The sequence below is a fragment of the Vidua chalybeata genome, chromosome 3 (assembly GCF_026979565.1).
Source record: "Vidua chalybeata isolate OUT-0048 chromosome 3, bVidCha1 merged haplotype, whole genome shotgun sequence".
NCBI classification, from domain to species: Eukaryota; Metazoa; Chordata; class Aves; order Passeriformes; family Viduidae; genus Vidua; species Vidua chalybeata.
Window position 1 is genome coordinate 56,521,318 of NC_071532.1, and position 22,910 is coordinate 56,544,227.

Genomic DNA, 22,910 nt, shown 5'->3' on the forward strand with positions numbered 1-22,910 from the left:
GCCTGGGTATTGAGCCTGAAGGATGGAGAAACCTCTGTATTTGGGCAGGAACAGGTTAGTTATGAGGTGTTACATGGCCCTTCCACCATAACCACTCTAGAGTGGTACTTTAATTCACGTCGGCGCGAGTGGCCTGGGTCTGCCGTGGCAGGAGCCCCTTACCTGATGCACATTCCGTGTGTGTCTGGCTGCAGGAGCTGGATGGGGCGCTGGGGACAGGGCAGTCCTCCCTTTGCGGGGCAAGGTGTACTGAGTTGCCAATGAGCTCCTTAGAGCAGCTTAAATTTTTGCTTCCCGATTTATTTGAAATGCAAAAGATGGAAATGAAATGGATCACTCCGAGTGCTAACCGGTGGGTTTTCTTTCCTGTTGGTCTGTAATGAGTCCATCATTCGGGCATCACTTGAAACACGAGGCTCAGCGGAACTTTCTCCCCCCCACCATTAAAAGACAATCGGAAAATTAGAAAATGGGAATTTGTCCGTGGTGACCCGGGAGAGGCCAGCCGTGCCCGCGCCCGGCAGCGCGGGGCTGCGCTGTGCGTGCGGCTGCCCCGCACGGGCGCGCGGGGGTTACAGGGCGCTGCCGCTCCCCGCCGGGGCGGGCGGGAGCCGCTGCAGCTCCATCCGGGAGCGGCAGGAGCCGCGCGAGGCAGGCCGGGATCTGCCCATATCCGGGCGGCTCCGCGGCGGGGACACTGACAAAATGGCGGCGCCGAACTGAGCGGCCCGGGGCGGCGGCGGGCGCTGACGGAGGGACCGAGCGGGCGCTGCCGGCATCGCCGAGGGGCGGAGAAAGGGCGGAAGGAAGGGAAGGGCCGCGGCCGGTCGGCGCCGCGCAGGCGGGGCCGAGCTCCGAGCGCCTGGGGCGCTGCCGCCGCCGCCGCCTTCTCGCCTCAGGTAGAGTCCGCTGTGCGCGGGGCCGGAGGGGGGGTCGGGGCGGTAACGGGCCCGCTCCGGCTCGGCCTGGCGTCCGGGGCCCTCTGCGGGACGCAGCCGTGGCAGGAGCGACCTCAGGTCACGGCCTGGGGCTGGCGAGGCGACAGAAGCGCAGGTGTCCCAGCGGGGCACATTCCGGATACTCCTCCCGGCGGTGAAACCCTCCTGGCCTGCGTGGTCCTCGGGAGGCCGGGTCCTGCTGTCCTGCAGCAATCCGTGCCGGCCCGAGCCAGCGCAGCGGGGCTTTGGCTGCCCTGCAGTTGTGAGCCGTGGAGATCGCTCCGAAGTGCGCCTGAAATGAGTCCTGCTGCTCCAGGGAATACATGTGTACGTAGAAAAGCTGCATCCTGCTAAAGGAGATAGCAGAGCGTAAGAATGGAAGCAAACCGAGCGAATGCACAATGTTCCTAGTGTTCAGCTGGCCTCTGGTTCTTCCCAGCTTTGGCTTCTCTGAACGTATGCAGTTGTGCTCATGTGCTAATTTCTGGGTCCAGTTTTCTCCTCATCCTATGAAAACTTTTAGCATTGGAAGTGCATCCTTTGGGAAATTGCTGTTGCAGCTCAAAGAAGAGCTTCCTTTAGTCGGTCTGAACCAAGTCCCTGCAAACTTAATTTTATGACTTGTGAGGTTTCTGTTACTTTCTTTATCCCTAGTAATGAAGCATTGTGATTATGTATAAAATAAGCTGTTACAATAGGTGCATGAGGGGGGGTACCTAGATACATTAGTATGTGATGTTCAGTACTCAATTGGAAATATCAGCATTGAAAGTATTTTTATAAGGAATTTTAAAATTAGATTATAAAGCTGTATATTTTTACCCTCAGAAAATCATGGGAGTCATGTTGCCATTCAGAGCATCACATTGGGTTGGAAGGGACCTTAGAGTTAATCCCGTGCCAGCTCCCTGCCTCTAGACCAAGGTTGTTCCAAGCCTCATCAGGCCTGGCCCTGAACACTTCTGAGCTTTCATTCAAGCACTTACATTTATAAAGCCCAATCTTTTATGATTACAATGTAAAAAAAAAATAAGATAGGCTTTCTTTTCCCTTACAGTTTGACCTGCAGAAAAAAATACTGTATTCCCATATTTTGAAAAGAAGTGAAAGATTATTTTTTCCAACTTCTTTAGGGAAGAAAATTTAATCAGCAAAAACAGCTGCATTAACAAACACATTATTTAAGGACACAAAACTACAAGAGGGAATAGACATCAGTTCTCTTGGGTACAGTTGGTGTTCGGTACTTAGAAGTACAAAGTTGGAATACTCACTTGAGATACTTCCTCAACACTCTCTTCTTTTAAAATGTGTGCCAATGTCTATAAGCAGAGGTGACTTGTGAGTTTTGAGATTCATATATAAAGCAAGGTAAACTCTAGTAATTCCTGTTTTCTGGAGGACTAATTTAATTTATTTTCTAAGAATTAAGACTTATTTTCACGTGTACATGCTGGTACCCATCAGTGCTGCCAAAAGGAACAACCCACCAAAAAATTTATTTATTTGGCTGAGTTCCTTAGTTTGGTTCATGCTGTGTGGCCTTACAAACAGTTACGCTGTCTGTGGTAAGTGATGGGAGATAAGTGGACTGGCTGGTTTACACTCCTAAACCTAAACTGCTGCTAAAAATTTAAGTTAGAGTGCAGCTTTATTTTCCAAGACTGCTCCTGATTTATGATTTTAGTTTCCTGTTAATTTAACCTTGATTTCTCCTAGGGGGTGTTAGATTTATCTATCCCAGCTACCCGAGGTATAACCATGAAGTGAATACTGAAATAACAGATGAAATTTGTAAAATATGTCGGTGCAAAACCCCTGTTTTCTCCTGAATTCCAGGCCTTTAGAATTTGCTAAGAGCTTATGTGTGGGTATTTTGTCAAGTTCTTACTTAATATTCTTTGGAAAAAGTTTTCTTTGGAAAAAGTATTTTCAATGTGGTCTTAAATATGGCATGTTTGGAAAATTATTTTGAAAGTGGCCAAAATTAAATTATGTTTTAATGGCTCTCATGCTGTACTTTCTGCTGATTTCTGGATTTCTTAATACTTCGGGCAAAATTTCACTGTTAATTATTAAAATTCACTCATGTCTGATGATCTCTTCCTTATCAGTGAGCACTGAAAAATGATATGCTCTCAGACTGTATTAAAAAACATGTTACTACCCAACTACACTCATTTAAGGTTTCAAAGCTATCACAGTGCAAAGAAGGCTTGTGGATGCAGTTATACCCCTTAAGATTTAGAAAGTTTCGTGAGAAAAATTCTGTTATTTCTAAAATGGTTCTCCAAGGAGATTGGGATTAAGCGTGGATATACCTCAAGTGTTTCTTTTTGCAGTCCTCTTTTATGTATTACTTCTTAGTTTTCAGGTATTACTAATACATGGGTATCATGAGTATTTAATTTATATAATTTGCGTATGTTTCAGAGAGTTCTTTTCCTATTAACTTGTCATATTCTTCCTCAATTGCTGAATCGCTAATTGGTATGTGACAGTGCAAGTATTATAGAAATGAAACCTGAATGAAGAAAGAGTGACTTTTTTGTAGAGTGTGTAAAATTTTGATACTTGCCTAATTTATGTGTAATACGAGAAATGCGTAGCAACACAGTAGTAAAGGAACACTGTGCGTTGGGCTTCAACATTTTTGTTGCCTGTGAAGAAAAGACAGCACTGAAGCATTTAGTTTGTCTTGTACTGTCTTAGTAACTGATCTTCCTCTGTGAAGCAGTACAGACTGAAAAAGTTTAATTTCATGGTACTCTAAAGAGGCAAATGCTCTGCAGTTTCTTCAGTGTTTCACTGTGGTTGCTTTATCCTTTGCCATGCAGTTGCAGTAATAATGAGTGCCCAGCCTGAACACAGAGATTTGAGTTCTCTGCACACACAGGGCTCTTTCCCTGATGAGTCAGCGCCTTCAAAATGCAAACGTTTTTTTATTTGGCTTTTGGCAGAAAATTCTGTTTCCCTTACCAAATGTCATAGCTATGCTCTCAGAAAATTTGATGCTTGAGTTGTTAAACAATTTTACAGTAAAAAAAAAATCTGATTAAAATTTTCTTTGTTTCTCTTCCTGCTCTCATTTTTCGTTATGTAAAATAAATTTAAAAATTACTTAACTATTGATGAAGACTGGTTCAAACAGACTTGAGCTAAGAGACTGTGAAAGCTTCAGAATCTGAACCCTTAAACAGTTGCAAGTGGCAGATGATACAAGAAGTCATAAAGTTGCATGCGATGAGCCAGGCAAGTGTTTAGTTTTAACAAATGTGACTGCTAGAGAACGGATAAAATCACTGTAATTACATGCTCTTACTGGTGTACTTCTCACTCCCATCTTTTGCTGGAGGTGGATGTCAGAATCCTTGAACAGCAAGGTTATTTGACCCATGTCCTGGCTGTCTGGGTAGTAGAGTTGGCTCTTCCAACTACAGATGGGGAGAACATAGGTGACAAACAGACACGGGAGAGAGGGGAGGCAAAGAAGCAGTATTGAGTTAGTACACACCAGTGTGTGTGGTTCATGTCTGGTCTTGAAAGCTTTGTCCACCACACAGAGCTCTTTACTGTGTCTGCATCCTTTGCAATTCAGGACTGTTGAGACTTGAGGCACCTAAAACATTAGTTGTTCACAGACAGTTAAAAACTCAACATGGTTTGTAAATCAGGTTGAGTAAAGACTGCCTGAAGAATTCACTTAGCGTGTTTTTAATATCTGAAGGCAGTGCTGCATGTGAACCAGTGTACATCGTGAATTTTTTTACTGCTCTGTTAAATGTGATTTGATTTGTTTTGTTTTGTTAACAGAATAGCAGTTTTGGGTTGTGACAAGCTCCAGCACTACAGGAACCAAGGTTTCACAGTGAAGAGCCACTGCTTTCACAAGTTCTGACATCAGCCAGTCTTCCTTGAATTCTGGTGTGTGCGAGTCCTTGGTGGAGGTTGCATATATACATGTTTTCATGAAGAGAAGTGAGAAGCCAGAAGGTTATAGACAAATGAGGCCTAAAACTTTTCCTGCCAGTAATTATACTGGCAGCAGCCAGCAGATGCTACAGGAAATACGAGAGAGCCTCAGGAATTTGCCTAAACCCTCAGATGCTGCTAAAGCTGATCACAGCATGGGCAAAATGTTACCTGAAGATCCTAGACAAGGCCGAAATCCTCCCAAATTTGTAACATATCATAAGGTTTTGCAGGAGATAAGAAACTCACTTCTGCCTTTTGCAAATGAAGCAACCTCAGCTGTCAAAGGAACATCAGAAGTTAATCGACAAATGCTGCAAGACTTGCAAGCTGCTGGCTTTGATGAGGTGAAGTGTTTTATTTTGAAGATTTGGTGTTCTGCTAGCTATAAACTATTAATGCATTTTGGAGAGGGTGCTGGTCAGGGAATGTTTGAACAGCACGATAAGCAAAAAGCTTCAAAATCTGGTTAAAACATGAAACTGGTAATAGTGGGGGATGTAGAAGAGGACTAGAACGATTTAGAGAGACTTGGCTTTGTTTTTTTAAGCATCTTGTCCAGATTGTTCTTATGTGGTAGGTTGTTTTAATTATTGATATAATTTTAGGCAGAGAGGACTGGACTCTAGAACGTGGATTTTTGCCTCTGATGCTCAAAGTAATTTTGGATTGTGCTCAATTAAAATGGGTTGATAAAATGCGACCATTCTAAATTGAAAGCAATACTAAATATTTTGGAAATTAATCTGAAATGTGATTTCCAGAAAGGAAAAATGAATACACTTACAGCTTCTGTGTTTTTACTGGGACCTGCACGTCACATAAATCACACTTGTTTTCATGCCTTCTTTGTAAACCTGGGTACAAAAGCATGTTTAAAAAGAGCTGGCAAACCACTTATCTTTCCAAAGGAAAAAGGCACAATACCACAACAGGGATTAACTTTACAGGGGTGCATTGCTTGCAGTAGTGACCAGCTCATGAGTTCTGCTGTCTGTGATGCTTTGGTATTTACAGAGAAATCTACCTCTACCAAGAGTGAGCTTCTCCAAAACTACCAACTGGTTTTTCTTCAACAGCATCCCAGTCAAGTCAAGTGCTGATAGTGGATTTTCATGTTCCTTTCACTTGATCAGATACAGAGTCCAGACTGTGTGTCAGGAAGAATGGAAGGATTTTATAATGATAAATTATTTTTGTAATAATTTGCTACAGCTCTGTGATTCATTGCTGAGATTGAGGAAGTTTTTTTGTTGTTGTGTGGGATTTTGGGGCAAGGAGGGGTGTGCATTTGTTTTTCAAAGTAGATTGGTTCTCAGCTCAGATTTGAACCTGCAGCTGGTTTTACAAACTGAAGGTTGTGGTATGTGACTGGACAATAAATTAGAAAGGCATCTTAAGTTGGTGTTTTTGTTGGATCTTTTGTATCTTGAAGCCTTTTGCTTCTACCCTTTGTTCTTGGATATAACTGCAAATTCCCATGACATTTGTGATTATATGGGGCTTTTTTCAGGCACAGTGCCAGCATAAGCCCTTTCTGCCGTGTGTTAACCTACAGTTTGTTGCCACAATAGCCCATATGGCACTGATCTGCATACGTCACTAGGAGCAGATACAGCTGAAGTAGGAAAACAGTTTTGTTGGTCAAGAAGTTTCAAAATGTCTTGGTTTTATGTTTGTTTGGTTTTTTTTTTCCAAATGAAATATAATAAACATTCTTGTTATTTTTCCCCACCTCTCAGGTAGTAGGGTAGCATTAAGGTGTAGAGTGGAACAGATAGATATCAATAAGTATCAGTTGTGTGTATATAGATAATTATATATATATATGTATGTATGTATATGTATAATAATCAGGGTTTAATAATCAGAATGCTGGGGTTTTTTAATCTTAAATAGCTTACAGAAAATTTCTTTTGCTTACTATGGTTCAAGTTCAATCATCACGTGTTCTGTGTATAGTGATATTCTTTAAGACATTAACTAATTCATATTGCATAGGTGGCCAAATTTTTTGAGCTGAAGATGTTGTATCTGCTTTTTCTAATGTCAGCTGGTCCATGAGGATTGTGGCAACTTTATTGTATAGGATTTTTTTATTATAAAATCCTTTTTAAGGGTGGTATGATCAAACTGTTCTATGAATAGCAAGATGACATGATTTACATCAAACTACAATGCTTCAACAAATTAACTTTTCTTCTGAACATCGAGACTGCAGTACTATTTTGGATGATCTCTTCTGAAGAAGACATTTTAAAATTAGTTCTAAAACAATTGAGAGAAATTGATACTTTGTACAACTACTTTGGTAAAATTAGTGGAGGATATTTGGGTAAATAACCATGATTTTTGGTATTTCTTGTACATAATTTTTTTGTATATAATTTTCTCTTTAGGATATGGTTATACAAGCTCTTAGACAAACTAACAACCGTAGTATAGAGGCTGCCATTGAATTTATAAGTAAAATGAGCTACCAGGATCCTCGTCGGGAACAGATGGTTGCAGCAGCAGCAAGACCTGTGAACGCAGGTATGAAACCACCAGGTAAGTGTATCCATGGTCACTCAGTAACTCACTGAATGTATTCTTATAGGTGAAACATAGAACATAGTAAAATTTGCCTTCACGTGCTCACAGTAGAACAGAAATGCTGAGATACAAGTATTTTGCTTTTAAAAACAGCATTTTACATATCTGATGTAATCCTCTGAAAGATAGGTCCGTTTGACTTGAGTTTCTTACGCATTGTTTTATAACTGCATGGTTGTATTACTGTGCGTAAACATTTTATACAAGGAATGGCATTCAGATCTCATTTTGGTAATTTCTGTTACCTTGCTGATGTGGTGCCTGTGTTTTGTTCTGTGTCAGGTGCCACTTAGAAATAAATGCTGAGCATTGAAGAATTCTTTTAATTATTTTGCCTCTCTTCACACACACTCCCACACAACAGCATTCTGTATGTGTGGTTTTGTGTATGTATTTGTCTGTGTGTGTATTTATATATAACTATGATATTTGTATTTTAGGATGTGATATTTCAGGATCCCTCTCTGCTTAATTTCCTGCTTGGTTCTAGCTTTTGTTTGTATAGTTTTTAAGGTGGGCTTCATGTTCTTAGAGATGTTAGAGGATGGACTGTGTCTTTACTAGCACAGTCAGAATTTTACCACTTGCTATTATTGCTTTCTAAACAGATGGTAGCACATTTTTAATACAACTTGATGCCTTTTTAGTGGCATACACCTAAAAAAAGAGTAACTTATTTTAAAATGCTGCAGAAATACTGAACTTTATTTGACTAAAGTTGGGTGCTGAGCTGCTAGCACTGAAGTTAGATTTTAAATCAACAATATAGGTAGGAGGAAAAATTAGTCAGGAGTCGCAAAGAACAGTGTTATTTTCCTTTAGTCTGTTAAGCAGGATTAGTTGGTGCTTGTATGAAGTTCATAGGTAAATTCCACCATTTAGACATAGTTTTCATTGTTACCTGCAAAAATATAGTAATTAGCACGTTCTTTAAGTGAGGACAGGGTGATTTTCAGCAATTAAAGTACTGCGTGTGTTTACACATATTTTAGTGTTAACATTATAAAAACCACAGTAAGACTGCCTGCACTATCAGTTCCTTGTATATTTTGTTTATATGATGCTAAACAGCATCTGCAAAGTAAATATGTAGAGAGGTTTTGCTCTTTAAGTTTTGCATTCATACAGTTTTAATTCTTGCCTCTCTATCTACAACACTTGTACTCAAAAAGATACAACTTTTAAAATTCAAGTACTTAGTCAAATTCTGCATTATGGGAATATAATAAGGCTGGGTGATCTGGGTATGCATATAAGGGTGCAAGCCTTGATTTTACAGCATTCAGTTAAATTTTAAGAAGGTGTTTTTAAGGTGTTTTGCAAGTGTTAACTGGAAGGGATAGCAACAACATTTTTCCACACTATAACTTTTTTTGCATGTAATTAAAAATACATTGACTGATAATGACTAATAATTTTGCACGTTTCCATTATTTTCTATTAAATTTTACATTTTTACTGAAGCAAAATGCAGTTTCAGAAAAGTGATTTCTAAAAAATCACTTTCTGGTATTACAGTTTTATAGTTTCAATGTGTTTTTTTTTTTCCTCTTATATGTACACTGAGCATGTTAGCATGCTGTGCTATGTATTACTAGAAAAAGTTTTCATATGAAGTACAGTGGATCATATTGTGTTGGAGAACTCAAGTCCTGTTTCTGTAGTAATTAACGCAGAAGAATAAAATAGTCAAAGCAGTAAATAGGAATAATTTCCAATAATGTAAATGCTGTGTTTTCTTCTCGTGGAAGCAGGGGCTGTCCAGCAGTCAGTTAACCGCAAGCAGAGCTGGAAGGGTTCTAAGGAGTCCTTGGTTCCTCAGCGGCACGGCCCTTCCCTGGCAGAGGGTGTCGTTTATCGCTCAGAAAGTCCCAGCTCGCAGCCTGATGTAGGAAGGCCATTATCTGGATCTGGCATTGCGGCATTTGCTCAGGCTCATCCTGCCAATGGACAAAGAGTGAATCCCCCACCTCTACCACAGATAAGGAGTGTCACTCCTCCTCCTCCACCTCCTCGGGGGCAGACACCCCCTCCAAGGGGAACTACTCCTCCACCTCCTTCCTGGGAGCCAAATTCTCAAACAAAGCGGTACTCTGGAAACATGGAATACGTGATCTCCCGTATTTCTCCAGTGCCACCAGGAGCATGGCAGGATGGTTATCCACCTCCACCTATGAATGCGCCTCCTATGAATTCATCCACACAGGGTCAGAGAGGCATGAGTGCTGTCCCCATTGGCAGACAACCAATAATCATGCAGAGTTCTGCCAACAGTAAATTTAGTTTTCCCTCCGGAAGAGCTGGAATGCAAAATGGCAATTGTCAGGCAGAATTCATAGTTCACCAGAATGTGGTGTCTGGAAATTCGGTGAGTCGCCAGCCACCCCCGTACCCAATGAATCCAGCTAACAGGCAGAGTCCCACAGCACTACAGATGCAGGCAGGAGGGTCTGCCCCTCCTTCAGCATACACCAATGGGAATATTCCCCAAGCAATAATGGTGCCAAACAGAAATAGTCACAACCTGGAACTTTACAACACAAATGTAGCTGGAATACCTGCATCCTGGTCACAGCCTTCCCCTGTGCAGCCGCAGTCATCGCCGGGCAATGGGCACGACATGCCTGCGTGGCAGCCCAGTATTCCCGTGCGGTCAAACTCCTTCAACAACCATCACGGCAGCAGGCAGAGTCACTCTGGCAGCTCCCAGCCTTCGGCCACCACGGTGACAGCCATAACGCCAGCTCCCATTCAGCAACCAGTGAAAAGCATGCGAGTGTTGAAACCAGAGCTGCAGACTGCCTTGGCACCCACTCACCCTTCCTGGATGCCACAGCCCATGCAAACTGTTCAGACCATTCCCTTCTCCGACAGCCCCTCTACCAATATGGCAGTTATGTCTCCTGTTGCGGAGGCTCCAAATTACCAGGGTCCCCCACCACCTTACCCTAAACACTTGTTACATCAGAATCCTTCTGTCAATCTATATGAGGCAGGACCCAAGCTCAACAAGGAGGAGCCACCTCCTTTGTCCAGGGAGGATGAGAATGAAAAAAATTATGAATGTGTTGATTCAACAGATAAAGAGAAGAAACAAATTACAACCTCACCTGTTCCTGTTAGAAAAAACAAGAAAGATGAAGAAAGAAGAGAGTCTCGCATTCAAAGTTATTCCCCTCAAGCCTTTAAATTCTTCATGGAGCAGCATGTGGAGAATATACTCAAGTCACACCAGCAACGTTTGCACCGGAAAAAACAACTAGAGAATGAAATGATGCGGGTAAACTCTTCCTTCTTTCTAAATCTATTACTAAAGTCTTCTTATATTACTTTTATGAGATAGTCTTCATTGCAGAATTAAATAGTACAGATAAGTAGAGCATTTAGAACTGTGGCATTGAAGTCTATTTTTAATCTTAGTATTTGAGATGTGGCAAGTTTTTTCCGTGTCTTCTTTATATATTTAATTTTCTTCCTAGAAATTGATTTTTAAGTAGGTTTTTTTGGATGTGTAAAGGTAATTCATGTGGCCTACATGCAGTAAGGTGGCAGAAGCAAAATTGTTACATAAACTGAAATGTAGCTACATGGCTCATAGCTTTTTGTTATGGGTTCTGTTTAATCCTGATTTTTGAGTTACAGGCAATATTTTAACGATTTTTAAAAATATTTCTATTTTTTTAAAATAAGTACTGAAGGTACAAGCAAACTGGGGACAAGTGGCAGGCTGGCTAGTGCTGTTATATAGACCCCCAAACAGTAATATGTTTTACATTCTGAAGTTTGTTACCAGTAGCTTTTTTAAGTTCAAATAAAAAAAACATTTAAAGGTTAGTTGGGGCTTTTTTAGAATGAAAGAGATGTTATCTTTTGTCTAATTATTTTGTAATCTGCACTGTAAATATATTCGTTTAAATAACAGCAATTGAAGGGCATAATTATCAAACAAATACATGTGAAATCAACCTTTTTGTGCCTGCATGGAGCCATTGGTCTATTTCTACTATTTCAGTGTTCTGTTAAACCAAATCAAAAGGGTAAAAACTGGAGCTGACAAGCATATGTAATTTCAAAAGAGTAAACAGTGAGAAGTAGTGAAACTAAGATTTGCAGAAAGGTGAAATTGAGATGTGTCACACAAATATATTTCTTAACAATTGTAGTTGAAAGTTTGACATAAGTATGATGTTCTTTTTTATTTATTTTATGAGAGTATCTTTTCGGCTTATACTGCTTTCTTGACATGCTGTTTTTTAAATCTGTGTTTTCTTACTCTTTGAAAATTCTTACTGTAAGCTGTAGTCTTTTGTGTTTGCTTAATCACAAATATGTAAATGTTAGCAAGATTTCATCCTGGAACTCTTACTAGATCTTTATGCTTAGTTTTCTCTCTTTCCTTTTTCACTTCACTAACAGCTGATTTAAACTGTTAAGGTGTGGGAAGCTTTCCTGAGCTCTGTAGCCTCCATCCCTGTGTAGACAAGTAAGATTCTGAAGCAACAGTGTTTCTTAAGAATAGCATGATCCCTTTTTAGAGGGCTTTGCATGCAATCCTGCATCAAAATTAAGCATGAATTTATTTTGGCTATTTTTGAGTACTTAAATGTAAGATTATAATTAATGTTGATTTGCAAACTTCCCTTCTTACTGTGTTGTGTTCTGTAGTATCTCAGAATAAGTATTATTTATATGAAAGCACTGATATAACTTTTCTTGATATTTTTCTTGTGCTTTTAAAGCACGTTAGTAGGGGTATTGCATAATATATAGACTATTAATTTAATTATTAATATTAATTATATTAATTAATTAATATAAAACTATATTAAAACTATATTAAAACTAATGCTATAGTTTTAATAGTTTATGCTGGGTTTAAAGCTGGGATGTTTAATTACAGGCTGGAGGGTGGAAGATGGGTTATTTTACTGCAGCAGATCTCTCCTTTTTCATAAGCATATAGGAGAGGAATGCTACAACAGTAAAGTATATTTTGGGCCTTCATGAGAAGGGGAAAGGGAAATTATTTATTTTCAGAAAGTTTTAAGAAGGTTAAGCAAGTATTGAATCCCTTCTTTTCTGTCCTTTGAATTTTGAAAGAAAAAAACTCAGAATACATCCCTGTAAAAATACCTGCTTTCACTGGATGCTGTATTTCTAACATATGTGATATATTTCTATGGTGTTAGGTCTCCTAGGAGCTGAGTCGTTGCAAAAATGTTTGATTTAGATGTGTGAGTTTGGCCAAGAGTTATAATAGGTGTTTTTCCTGCAAAGAGAAACTTAAGTCATCCTTTAAGGCACAGCAAGATGAGAAGGAAACAAAGTGAGAGCAAACTGTGTGATGCTAGAGAGCAAGTCAGGAAACTTTTGGTGTCTGACATCTTGAAATAATTGGAGATACACGTGCAGAAAAGTTTGTGCAGCTGACAGTTTGTTAATTTTTGGTAAATGCTGAAGCTGGGGAGAGTTCTAGGGAAAATACAGCAATTCAGAGAGAAAGTTTGTAATTAACATTTGGTTTAGTGGATGACAGGGAAAAATCAAGGTGGGTTGAGGGGAAGAGATGATAAATTGCAGAACTTGGGCTAGTTTTTTTATTATAAAACGGTTCAGATGCAAGAGCTAGAGAGCAGGGAGAAGAAAGCAAAGCTTTCCAAAACCAGGGTTTTGGAGACTCTTTGTATGTCTTGGAGTGATTAATTTTTGTATTGAGTCTCACACCCAGGAGTTTGTTGCCATCTAGGTTTTATTCTTTTCCAGCTTTGTCAGTGATGGGTGGGGTTCAGTTTGTGTCAGTTTGTGTTCAGTTGTGTCAAGTGGGTCTGTACAGAAGCAAACCAGCTGGGCCTTAAGAAGGTGACCCCCCATTGTCTGAAGTTTACCAGGCTCAGGTCTTCAGCTGTCTTCTTGACATTTGCAAGTCTTAAAAAAAATCCTTCTGTGCTGAAGTGTGCCTTAAGCCTGTTCATTCATGGAAAACTTCAGATGTTTCTGTCTTGGAAGACAGTATGCAGGTGTTCCTGCAATAAGACAATTTTTTGATTCAAAACATGTAGTTGAACCTATTTCCCACACCAATTTTGAAACTACAGCTAACCAGTCCTAACTACTGCCTATCTGATGTCTACAAAAATTTTTATCTCAAATTTGAGACAGCCTTCCCCATTTAAATCTTACCAAATTTGTATAACTTGTGAAATTCATTTGAGTGGACAATCATATTGTATGCATTTTCCTAATTGCATCTCCTTTGGATCCATTTTTGCTATGATGCCTGTAAGAAATTTTGTTTTCTAACAGTATTTTCTTTAATAGGTGACATATAGTAACTTGTGAAAGCATTTTTAAGATACTGAATGATATCAAATTGATTGTTTTTTGCCTTTTTTGTTAGTCACATCTATTATATTTTGTTTCAAGTTATGTTGGAAGTCAGGTAAGGCCAAAGTCATCTATTAACATACAGTCTATACAGGCCTAGACTAGTTACTTAGTCCTGTTGATGGTTCTGAATACTGCTATGCAGACAGTATCTCAGATATTTGAGGCTTTAAAGAGATGGAAGCAGATTTGGTATCAAGATTTGGTATCAAGAATTGATAAGCTGTTACAGTAAGAAATGGAAGCTTTTAGAATAGTGCTTGAGTACAGTTGTGATACTTGCAGTGTTCAGTCTGGCCATGTTTGAGTTTATGATCAACATGTCTATTAAAAAATAAGGAAGTATGCTATAGGTTGAACTTGGAAATCATTAGTGTAGGATGGTGATTTCAAGCCAGGTAGGAAGATAAAATAATTGAAATACTGTGAAAAAGGTAGCATATAGTAATTTGAAAATGCTGTCAGAAAACAAAAGCAGGAATGAACATTAAGCTATGTGGGGATAATGTCACAGAGGAAAAATATTAAAAATTTGAAGACAAATTCTATGCATATTTCAAAAAATAAGGATTATTCTGATTCCAGGCCCTGAAAATTGCCAAGATAAATGGCACCAAAATTGAATGGGCATTGAAACCAGCAAAAATATACCAGGAGGGCATGCAGGTTGGAGTACAATGAGAGTGATCAATGTGGTTCTTGTAGATAAGGGTTTCCACGCTGTAGGTGATGAGTTGTGTGTGGCCTGTGAGTGTTTCGGCTCTCAGAATGTTGGTGGCATTGGCTGGAACACCAGGGATGTTCAGTCAAGATAGGGATATGTACACAGAGGGGAGCCAAGGAAAGATACTATCAGGATGAGTGAGCCACTTCAAAAGGAAGTGCTCTGCTCAGCTGGTTCCTAGGAAGAGTGGAGAGGAGTGGTGAGAGTGTGAGTGAAGTCCTGTTAGGAGGGGGTGTGTTATGTGATAAGAGGAATTTCGGTAGGTCTCAGCTTGTGGCAGAGGCACGGCCTTGGTGTGGGCAGGCAGTAGGAAGCAGTGCCGGTAGTATCTGTTTTGGGTAGCTACACGTGGAAGTGAGAGAGTGAGGGGGAGTGCATACTCCCTCCTGCAGCTGAAATTCTAGAGCATGGTCAGGAAGTTCAGTTACTTCTGCTCCAGTTAGTCTGCCTTTCCCATGGCAGCTCCTTAGCTCTCAGCAACTTACAGCTCCTAGACATGTCTTGGCTTTCTCTAACCCTGTAAAGAGAATCAGAGAGGCAGCTGATGCACACTGTTACTCAGATAATATTATTTGCAGTGGTTTTTATCAGTAATTTGTAAATTACCTTTCTTAAGAATGTAGTAATCCCTTCTCTAGAACCTCCTGGTGCATGGCACCTTGTGCATTTTGCTGTTGAAAATGATCACATTTCAGTTTTTTATCACTCCTATATGTTTTCATAGAATCCTAATGTGTAAATTAAAACAAAACCAAATCCCTTTAAGTATTATTTCTTGTGCTGTGTATAAGTATTTGGTTTGCTTTGCTTAAGCCTTGTAATTAATTATGAGAAGGTCATCAAGAATTAAGAGTACTGTTCACTCTTCAGATTTAACTCTGTTTGCTGCATAGGTTGGATTGTCACCAGAAGCCCGGGATCAAATGAGGAAAATGTTGTGCCAGAAAGAGTCAAATTACATTCGGCTAAGAAGAGCTAAAATGGACAAGTCAATGTTTGTAAAAATTAAAACCCTGGGAGTTGGTGCATTTGGAGAAGTTTGCCTAGCAAGAAAGGTGGATACTAATGCTCTATATGCTACAAAGACTCTGAGGAAAAAAGATGTCTTGCTTAGAAATCAAGTTGCTCATGTTAAAGCTGAGCGGGATATCCTTGCAGAAGCTGATAATGAATGGGTAGTTCGCCTGTACTATTCATTCCAAGATAAGGACAATTTGTACTTTGTAATGGACTACATTCCAGGAGGTGATATGATGAGTCTCCTAATTAGAATGGGCGTCTTCCCGGAAAACCTGGCACGGTTCTACACAGCAGAACTGACATGCGCAGTTGAGAGTGTTCATAAAATGGGCTTCATCCACAGAGATATTAAACCTGACAATATCTTGATAGACCGTGATGGTCATATCAAACTGACTGACTTCGGGCTCTGTACTGGTTTTCGATGGACCCATGACTCAAAATACTACCAGAGCGGTAAGAGAAATACAAGTATTCTTTACAAGGAATTAAATTATAAATGAGTAGAAAGATGACTGTACTGTTTCCTTTATGAGAAGGTTTAAGTAGGCTTTTCAAAATCCTACTTGATTACTTGAAACAACAGCTGAAGAAGAAGTTGGAGCAAAAGAGAAGTCACGGTTTTGAGAGTGGTAAAATACAGATTATGTGATAACTTGTTTTTAACTTCCAAAAATAAAAGCATACCTTCAAAAACAAGGCTTAAATTACTTCTGATTAGTTTTTCTCAAAATGTCACGTATTTTAGGCCAGACTGTTACACAGTCTCTGGTGAGAAGATAAAGACTTAAAATATGATTTTATTTTTTTTGTGATTTAAATGTTAGAGGTTTATGTTTGCATTAAGTGTAAAAACAATGTACACATTATACACCCAATGTGGTGATGTTAAGAAAAATCTGAAAAGTATCAAGATTGGTATTTTTTCATAGTTATGTCAAAAATTAGCTTAAAAAAATTGTGTCCTCAGAGGTTGGTATTTTATATCATAAACAAAAATCAACATCTTGATGTTGATTTCTGTTTTAACTCTCAGGTTCAGTATTGAAACTGAAACAGATTCTGTCTTGTAACACAAAATGTTAATGGATAAAGAAAATTTCATGTTAGATAAGAACTAAAGTAATCATCCTCAATTTTGCCATCCTTGTCACTCCATGGCAGGTGATCACGCCCGTCAGGACAGTATGGATTTCAGCAGTGAGTGGGGTGACCCGGCAAACTGCAGGTGTGGGGATCGGCTGAAGCCGCTGGAGCGCAGGGCTGCACGGCAGCACCAGCGCTGCCTGGCCCATTCCCTTGTGGGCACACCCAACTACATTGCACCAGAAGTGTTGTTACGAACAGGTAATGTATGTGGTTTTGTACTGCGTCTCACTGCAAAGTGACTGGTACTCAGGTGTGCTGCTTCACTTCTCCCACACTCCCACTTCTACCCAGGATGCGATATTTTAAGAAAAAAAAAATATTTTTTAATATGGAAATCTTAAATAAGTATTGAATAGAATTGAATTCTCTTCTGAACTTTTTTATTCTTAGAAATTAAAGATAAAAACTACACAAAGGCTTGACTACCTTATTTGAACTTTATTTCAGGTTACACACAGTTGTGTGACTGGTGGAGTGTTGGTGTAATTCTCTTTGAGATGCTAGTGGGGCAGCCTCCATTCCTGGCACAAACACCGCTGGAAACACAAATGAAGGTAACTTTAAAAGTCTGGTATTAACAGGTTTGAAACTTACATAGTCTTGCTAATTTGTAGTGGAAACAAAGGTGATGTTTGAGAGCGTTGCTTTTCCAAGCATGTTATAAACTATGGCAATTTTAAAATTTATGTTACTGTGGAGGTGCACTTAATTTATAAAGAGCCTTCTAGAATCACATTTGTAACTTACCTGGTCGTACAGTAAACACGCCAACGAAAAATCACATCACATCTCAGCCTTTCACTGTTTGTATCTCTTCCAGTTGTTATTACCTTTCCCTTTCCCCTTCCCTTCCCTCTTCCAGTATCTGTTCTTTTCCCACCTCTTGGCTTCCACACTTGTTTGCCTGCAGGGGATTTCTTTTGGTGGGAAAGTGGAGGAGCAGTAGATGACTGCCTGCTCTGTGCTACTGACAGCTCAGAGCCTTTGGTCCTTTCCTTCCTGAGCCCCTGCTGTTTCAGAGAAAGCATCAAGGCAGTTGTCTGCAGGTGTAGTTTTTTGCAGAATTGCATTCACGTGGCTCAAATGTAGTGCAGTATTGATTTTTTTTTTTTTAAACTTGAAATCTCTTAGGGTTTACAGTACATCATATAACTCAAAACTCATCTCCCTCACCTTTTTAGGATTGTAAGCCATGTGCCTAATCTCAGGTCCCAGGTGCTGGATTTTATGGTATCTTTGTTGGTTTATAGCAGAGGTCTTCCATGCCAGACTCTAGTTTAGATTTAGAATGTGAATAAACTTTGCCTGCATTTTACCAGATTTCCAGACAAAATATTCCTTGTGTTTCTGAAAGAGCAGCTTCATGTTTTCCCCTCTACTGTGAAAAACGTTAGACATACTGAATTATTTCTTAGTAGTCATTTGTTTTCTTTTGTTGTTTTAATGTATTGTTTCTTTTTGTGAAATTATAAATAAATAACACATCTTTTTGCTTTTAAGGTTATCAACTGGCAAACTGCACTTCATATTCCACCTCAGGCTAAATTGACTCCAGAGGCCTCTGATCTTATTATTAAACTCTGCCGAGGGCCAGAAGATCGTTTAGGCAAAAATGGTGCAGATGAAATAAAAGCTCATCCATTTTTCAAAACAATTGATTTTTCAAGCGATCTACGGCGACAGTCTGCTTTCTACATTCCCAAAATTGCTCATCCTACGGACACGTCAAACTTTGATCCAGTTGATCCAGATAAATTGTGGAGTGATGATGATAAGGAGGGGAACAGAAATGATACCCTTAATGGGTGGTACAAAAATGGAAAACATCCTGAACATGCTTTTTATGAGTTCACCTTCCGAAGGTTTTTTGATGACAATGGCTACCCATACAACAATCCAAAGCCCATTGAGTATGAGTATGGTAGTTCCCAAAACTCAGAACAGCAGTCAGATGATGATGATGATGATGAACAGGCAAGTAGAGGAGTTCAGAATCGTGATCTGGTTTATGTTTAGTAGAGGAATAAAAGTCAAAAATGAAATAATCAATTCTGCAGCTGTAGCTTTTGAAAAGTCTCTTCCTTTAAGAGAATTGAAAGAAGATTGCTAGGGTAAATATGTGCACACTTCTTTTTAAATGCTAAAAAAATTATTTCTTTACTTTCCCTTTCTGTACATTTTGTTTCCCTAGAATACAGGGAAATCCTTCTAAAAATTAATTTATTCCAGTGATGTTAATTGTTTAATTTAGAAGAGATTTGATGTTAGGTTAAAAAAAAATCACTTGAATATTGTTATTGGTCCTCTGTACTCTAAGTACTCAAAATAGGAAATAGTGATTTTTTTTTTCCCCATAAAATGCCCGGTATCTATTTATACATATAGTGAATAATTTTAGAGAACAAATCTCTGCTTCAGAATTTTTAATCACAGTTTTTCCATGCATTGATCAAATATAAAACCTAGTTTACACTAATAAAGTTCTCTGATACATTTCTGAAGAGAAAAAGAAAGGTTGCTGTACCCTCACTTCTCACTGTATTAGGCTCATTATTCACAGTGTTGGAAAAACAGCTACCTGTCTGGTGAAATGTTTCCAGCTGCTGTGGGAGTGGCCTAGTTCTCAGCTTTGAAACACAAAAGTGTCAGTCTTGGCTATAGTATGATCATAAGATGATAAAACATTAGAACTAGTATTTTCTTAAATTGTGATTGGATTTGATAGTAGTAACACTGTAGCATGTGACTGCTACTCCTCTCAAAGCAGGACTGCTAACTCAGAAACAACTTGATTGTCTCTTGTCATCAGTTCTCCTATAGATGTAAGAGGAAAAGAAGCCTTAGAAACAACACTTTCTGAAATCTAGTTCAATTTTCCGAGTACAACCAAACTGTAAAGTGTGTACAGTGCTGCTTTAGTTGGAATTTTTAGTTTGAAAAATAAATTTTAGAATAGTATCTTTATGATAAATTTGAGATAGTAATGGGAAAATATTATAAATTATTACTTTTGAGACTTGTTGTGGAGACCCATTTGCCTTGGCTGGAACAGTTTTCCTTCTGGTTACACAGGCACTGAGGAGAAGGGCTTTGCACGGGTCTGTCTCAGCTGGCAGTACAGTTTCAATGCTCTTTCACAGCCCAGTTCAGAACAGAATTAGGAACTTAGAGCTGTGCCTGCTGCCTTCAGCATTACTGTTTCCATAACTTCCAGCAGCAGATGCTCAGGTATCTCCTAGGGTCTCATGGAGGGTAGTGAGCCTATTGAGGTTATGTGGAGCAGGGATGGGAGCATCACTCTAAGCAGTTTCACTGAGATAAGACCAGGAGTTAAGTGTTGAGAGGCAGAAAGAATTATGTTTTTGTCTCTATCCTCCTTTTCCCTAAAATACAGTGGTTAAAAAAATGCACTATTTTTAGTATATAACTTAATGCCTTTTGAAACATTTCTTCTTCCTTGGAATTGAATTCCAATGGATAATAACATGCATGTAAGCATTACTGCTTTCCTAAATTATTATTTGTGCCATTGCACTGGCATTGCAACTATCTAAACAACATGAAATTGGTGTTCATAGCTGTTCTTGCATCAAGCATCAGTTACCAGTTTACTGTTCTCACCAAGGTGGTTTGTTTGCTTAAGGCCATTTGTTCTTTTTTTGTGCTCCAGTGTCTCTTTGTGCCAGTGCAACTGTCTCTAGTAGTGTCCTAAATACTGGATCACTGAAGGAAGTGCTTGTTGGTTATCATTTGGAATTTCCTTTCTTGTGAGTGTGGTCATTTGAGCGATCCAGTTCCTAGTGTGGTCCAAAAATGATTTATATTGACATAACTGAGGAAACTGCAGCAGGTTGGCAGTGAGGAAGCTTCTTAAATGTACTTTGCCACAGAAAAAAGAGTTTGTGGAAGCTCACCCCTCTACTGTGCAGTGTTTATAATGGTTAGAAGATGGTTATGAGAAGTTGTTTTCTCAAACAAGTAGTTAGTTGCTTACTATAGTGAAAATGATTTTACAGCTTAATAAAACAATCCTGTTCTGCCTTTCCCACAGCTGTTGAAATAGAGTAGTTTTTAAGATTAATTTCATTTAGCTTAATTATTATAAAATGGCTGCAGTGCATAACTACTCCATTTTATATATTAATGTAAAAAAGATTGCTTTTCATGTAAATAAACTTTAAAGATTATCCTCCTTCATAGTAAGTATCCCAGTAAAACTGGTCTACTTGTCTTGGAGCAAAGTATAATATATTGCTGGTTAAAGGTAATTTAATCAAGCCTGCCTCACCATTTTTGAAGTGTGCGGAGAAAATAATGTCAATTCATTAAATTGACTCTTAAAATTGCCTTTTCATCTGAGTATATATCTCCTCTGCCTGCACTATACTATGGTGTATTCCTGTTTAATACTATTACTGATCCTAGGCAATTTAAAAGTAATTCTAAAAAAGAATAAATAAGTGTTCTGTAAAGGCACCATTGGTCTAAAAAGAAAAACCAATTGCTTTTATTAAAGGAAATTATTATTCTTTTAAGGACATGTGCAAGTACTGAAATACTAAATACTCTTTTGCCTTTTTTAAACAAGTACAGGAAGTGCTCATAACTTTAGAATTTGGTAGATGCTTCTGGCATTTTCTAATATCATGTGTTAGAAGTTGTAATGTTCCTTGTTTGAATTTTGCCACCTATATGCTGCAGTGTTAATGTATTTCCTTGCAAAAAGTGCCGTTCGTTACAGTCCAGGTTCTTTTCTGAGAAAGTTACACATGTTGTCACAACTCTCCAGCATGCTCTGCCTTACCCATGTTTTGAAACTTGATGTTTCATACATAGATTCAGAGTCTGTTGAGATTCTTCATAGTTGCTGCTTAAAACATGGGTGTTTCACTGGTGACCTACAATGGGGATTGGTTTGTAGAGGCAGTGGAGAAGAGAGGCTCCTAGCCAGCAGCTGTGGAATTCTGCAGTAAGTTTTAGTTCAGGTTACCTTTATTTTGTAAAGCATGAAAACAAGTTTCCCTTTTATGTGCCCTTGTATACATATTAATTGTATTTATAAAATGTTCTATAATCCTATAACTTGTACTGTAAATACTATTTGATATTCAGTGGCATTCTATCCTCGGGCAGGCCCTCTTGCTGTATCTTTTCTATCCTCAATTTGTAATAGAATCTATAGAATTTATGGCTAGAAAGTCTCTTTGAGACTGATGTATCTTCCGCTGTTGCAAAAACTGTGAGTGGGAATGATTTATTTAGACTCCTTTTAATATTATTCAGCTGATAGGCAGTGCAGTCGGTGGGTTCTTAGATTATGATGCTGTTACTGAAGATACTATTAGGCTTTTGTTTCAGATGTTGTGGGTGTTTCAGATCAGACTTTAAATCTATTTGCTTTATTTCAGCCAAAGCAAAAAAGATAATGAATTGGGTCAAGTCATACTAAAATGTTTTGAATGCCTTAAGATGGTCATGATAAAGGCACTATTCAAGTTTACTGATTTATATATATCTATATAGATATATATAGACATATTCTGTGTGTATATGTATATATAATGTCCCTTTTGTATTATAAGACTGTCAGTTCTTTTGGATTCTCCTATTAAATACATAGACCATCCCACAATTCTGCTTAAGCGAATCATTCATTTATTCTGTGTCTAGCTAGTAAAGTTAACAATTTTGCATCATCTCATGGCCATAGTAAGTTATTCACCATTTTTTTTTTGAGTATTCTTTACTTGTCTCGATCATGACCTGGGCATCCCGTTTTGCCAGGTCTCTGCATTCCTGCAATCCAGCTACATGTGTGCCATGTGATCTCTGAATGCCGATTGGCACGTTTGGGTCTTTGGGGCTTATGGGGTGGTGGCTTGGACCATGATCTCCAAGACTCCTGGTGTTCATATGAAAAGAATGTGCATCTCTGCTGACTTTTCCAGTAGGTACACTGGAGCATCCATCCCCTCCGTCCAGGACTGCCAGGTTTCCAATTTATCAGTGCCCAGCAGTTGAGCAGTGGAAGCTTCCTTGCCCCTGTTGACTGAACACACAGCATGTGTGTTTGACCTGGGGGATGGGATGTGAGTGGGTGGTTGCACTGACACCTTCTTAAAAGCTAT

At 39.0% G+C, this 22,910-nt stretch overlaps 1 protein-coding gene across 4 annotated transcripts; it reads left to right on the plus strand.

Moving 5' to 3' along the window:
- The first annotated feature begins 627 nt into the window (after positions 1 to 627).
- LATS1 (large tumor suppressor kinase 1) lies at positions 628 to 22,478 on the plus strand. 4 transcript variants are annotated; one of them, XM_053938324.1, is made up of 8 exons: positions 628 to 899; positions 4,752 to 5,257; positions 7,310 to 7,460; positions 9,257 to 10,785; positions 15,507 to 16,089; positions 16,798 to 16,980; positions 17,230 to 17,336; positions 18,283 to 22,478. In XM_053938324.1, the coding sequence occupies exons 2-8, from the start codon at positions 4,907 to 4,909 to the stop codon at positions 18,796 to 18,798; spliced, it is 3,420 nt and encodes a 1,139-aa protein (XP_053794299.1). In that variant the 5' UTR covers positions 628 to 899; positions 4,752 to 4,906; the 3' UTR covers positions 18,799 to 22,478. The 4 variants fall into 4 exon arrangements, with proteins under 4 accessions (XP_053794299.1, XP_053794301.1, XP_053794302.1 ...); XM_053938326.1 differs by having other exon boundaries at positions 9,260 to 10,785; XM_053938327.1 differs by having other exon boundaries at positions 7,310 to 7,445; positions 9,260 to 10,785.
- Positions 22,479 to 22,910: the final 432 nt, after the last annotated feature.

What these genes read in the sequence shown, in the direction of transcription:
- LATS1 (XM_053938324.1), top strand. Translation starts at nt 4,907, where the DNA reads ATGAAGAGAAGTGAGAAGCCAGAAGGTTATAGACAAATGAGGCCTAAA. An exon ending in TAGAGAATGAAATGATGCGG is followed by an intron (nt 10,786 to 15,506) that starts GTAAACTCTTCC and finishes TTTGCTGCATAG; the next exon opens with GTTGGATTGTCACCAGAAGC. An exon ending in CGCTGGAAACACAAATGAAG is followed by an intron (nt 17,337 to 18,282) that starts GTAACTTTAAAA and finishes TTTGCTTTTAAG; the next exon opens with GTTATCAACTGGCAAACTGC.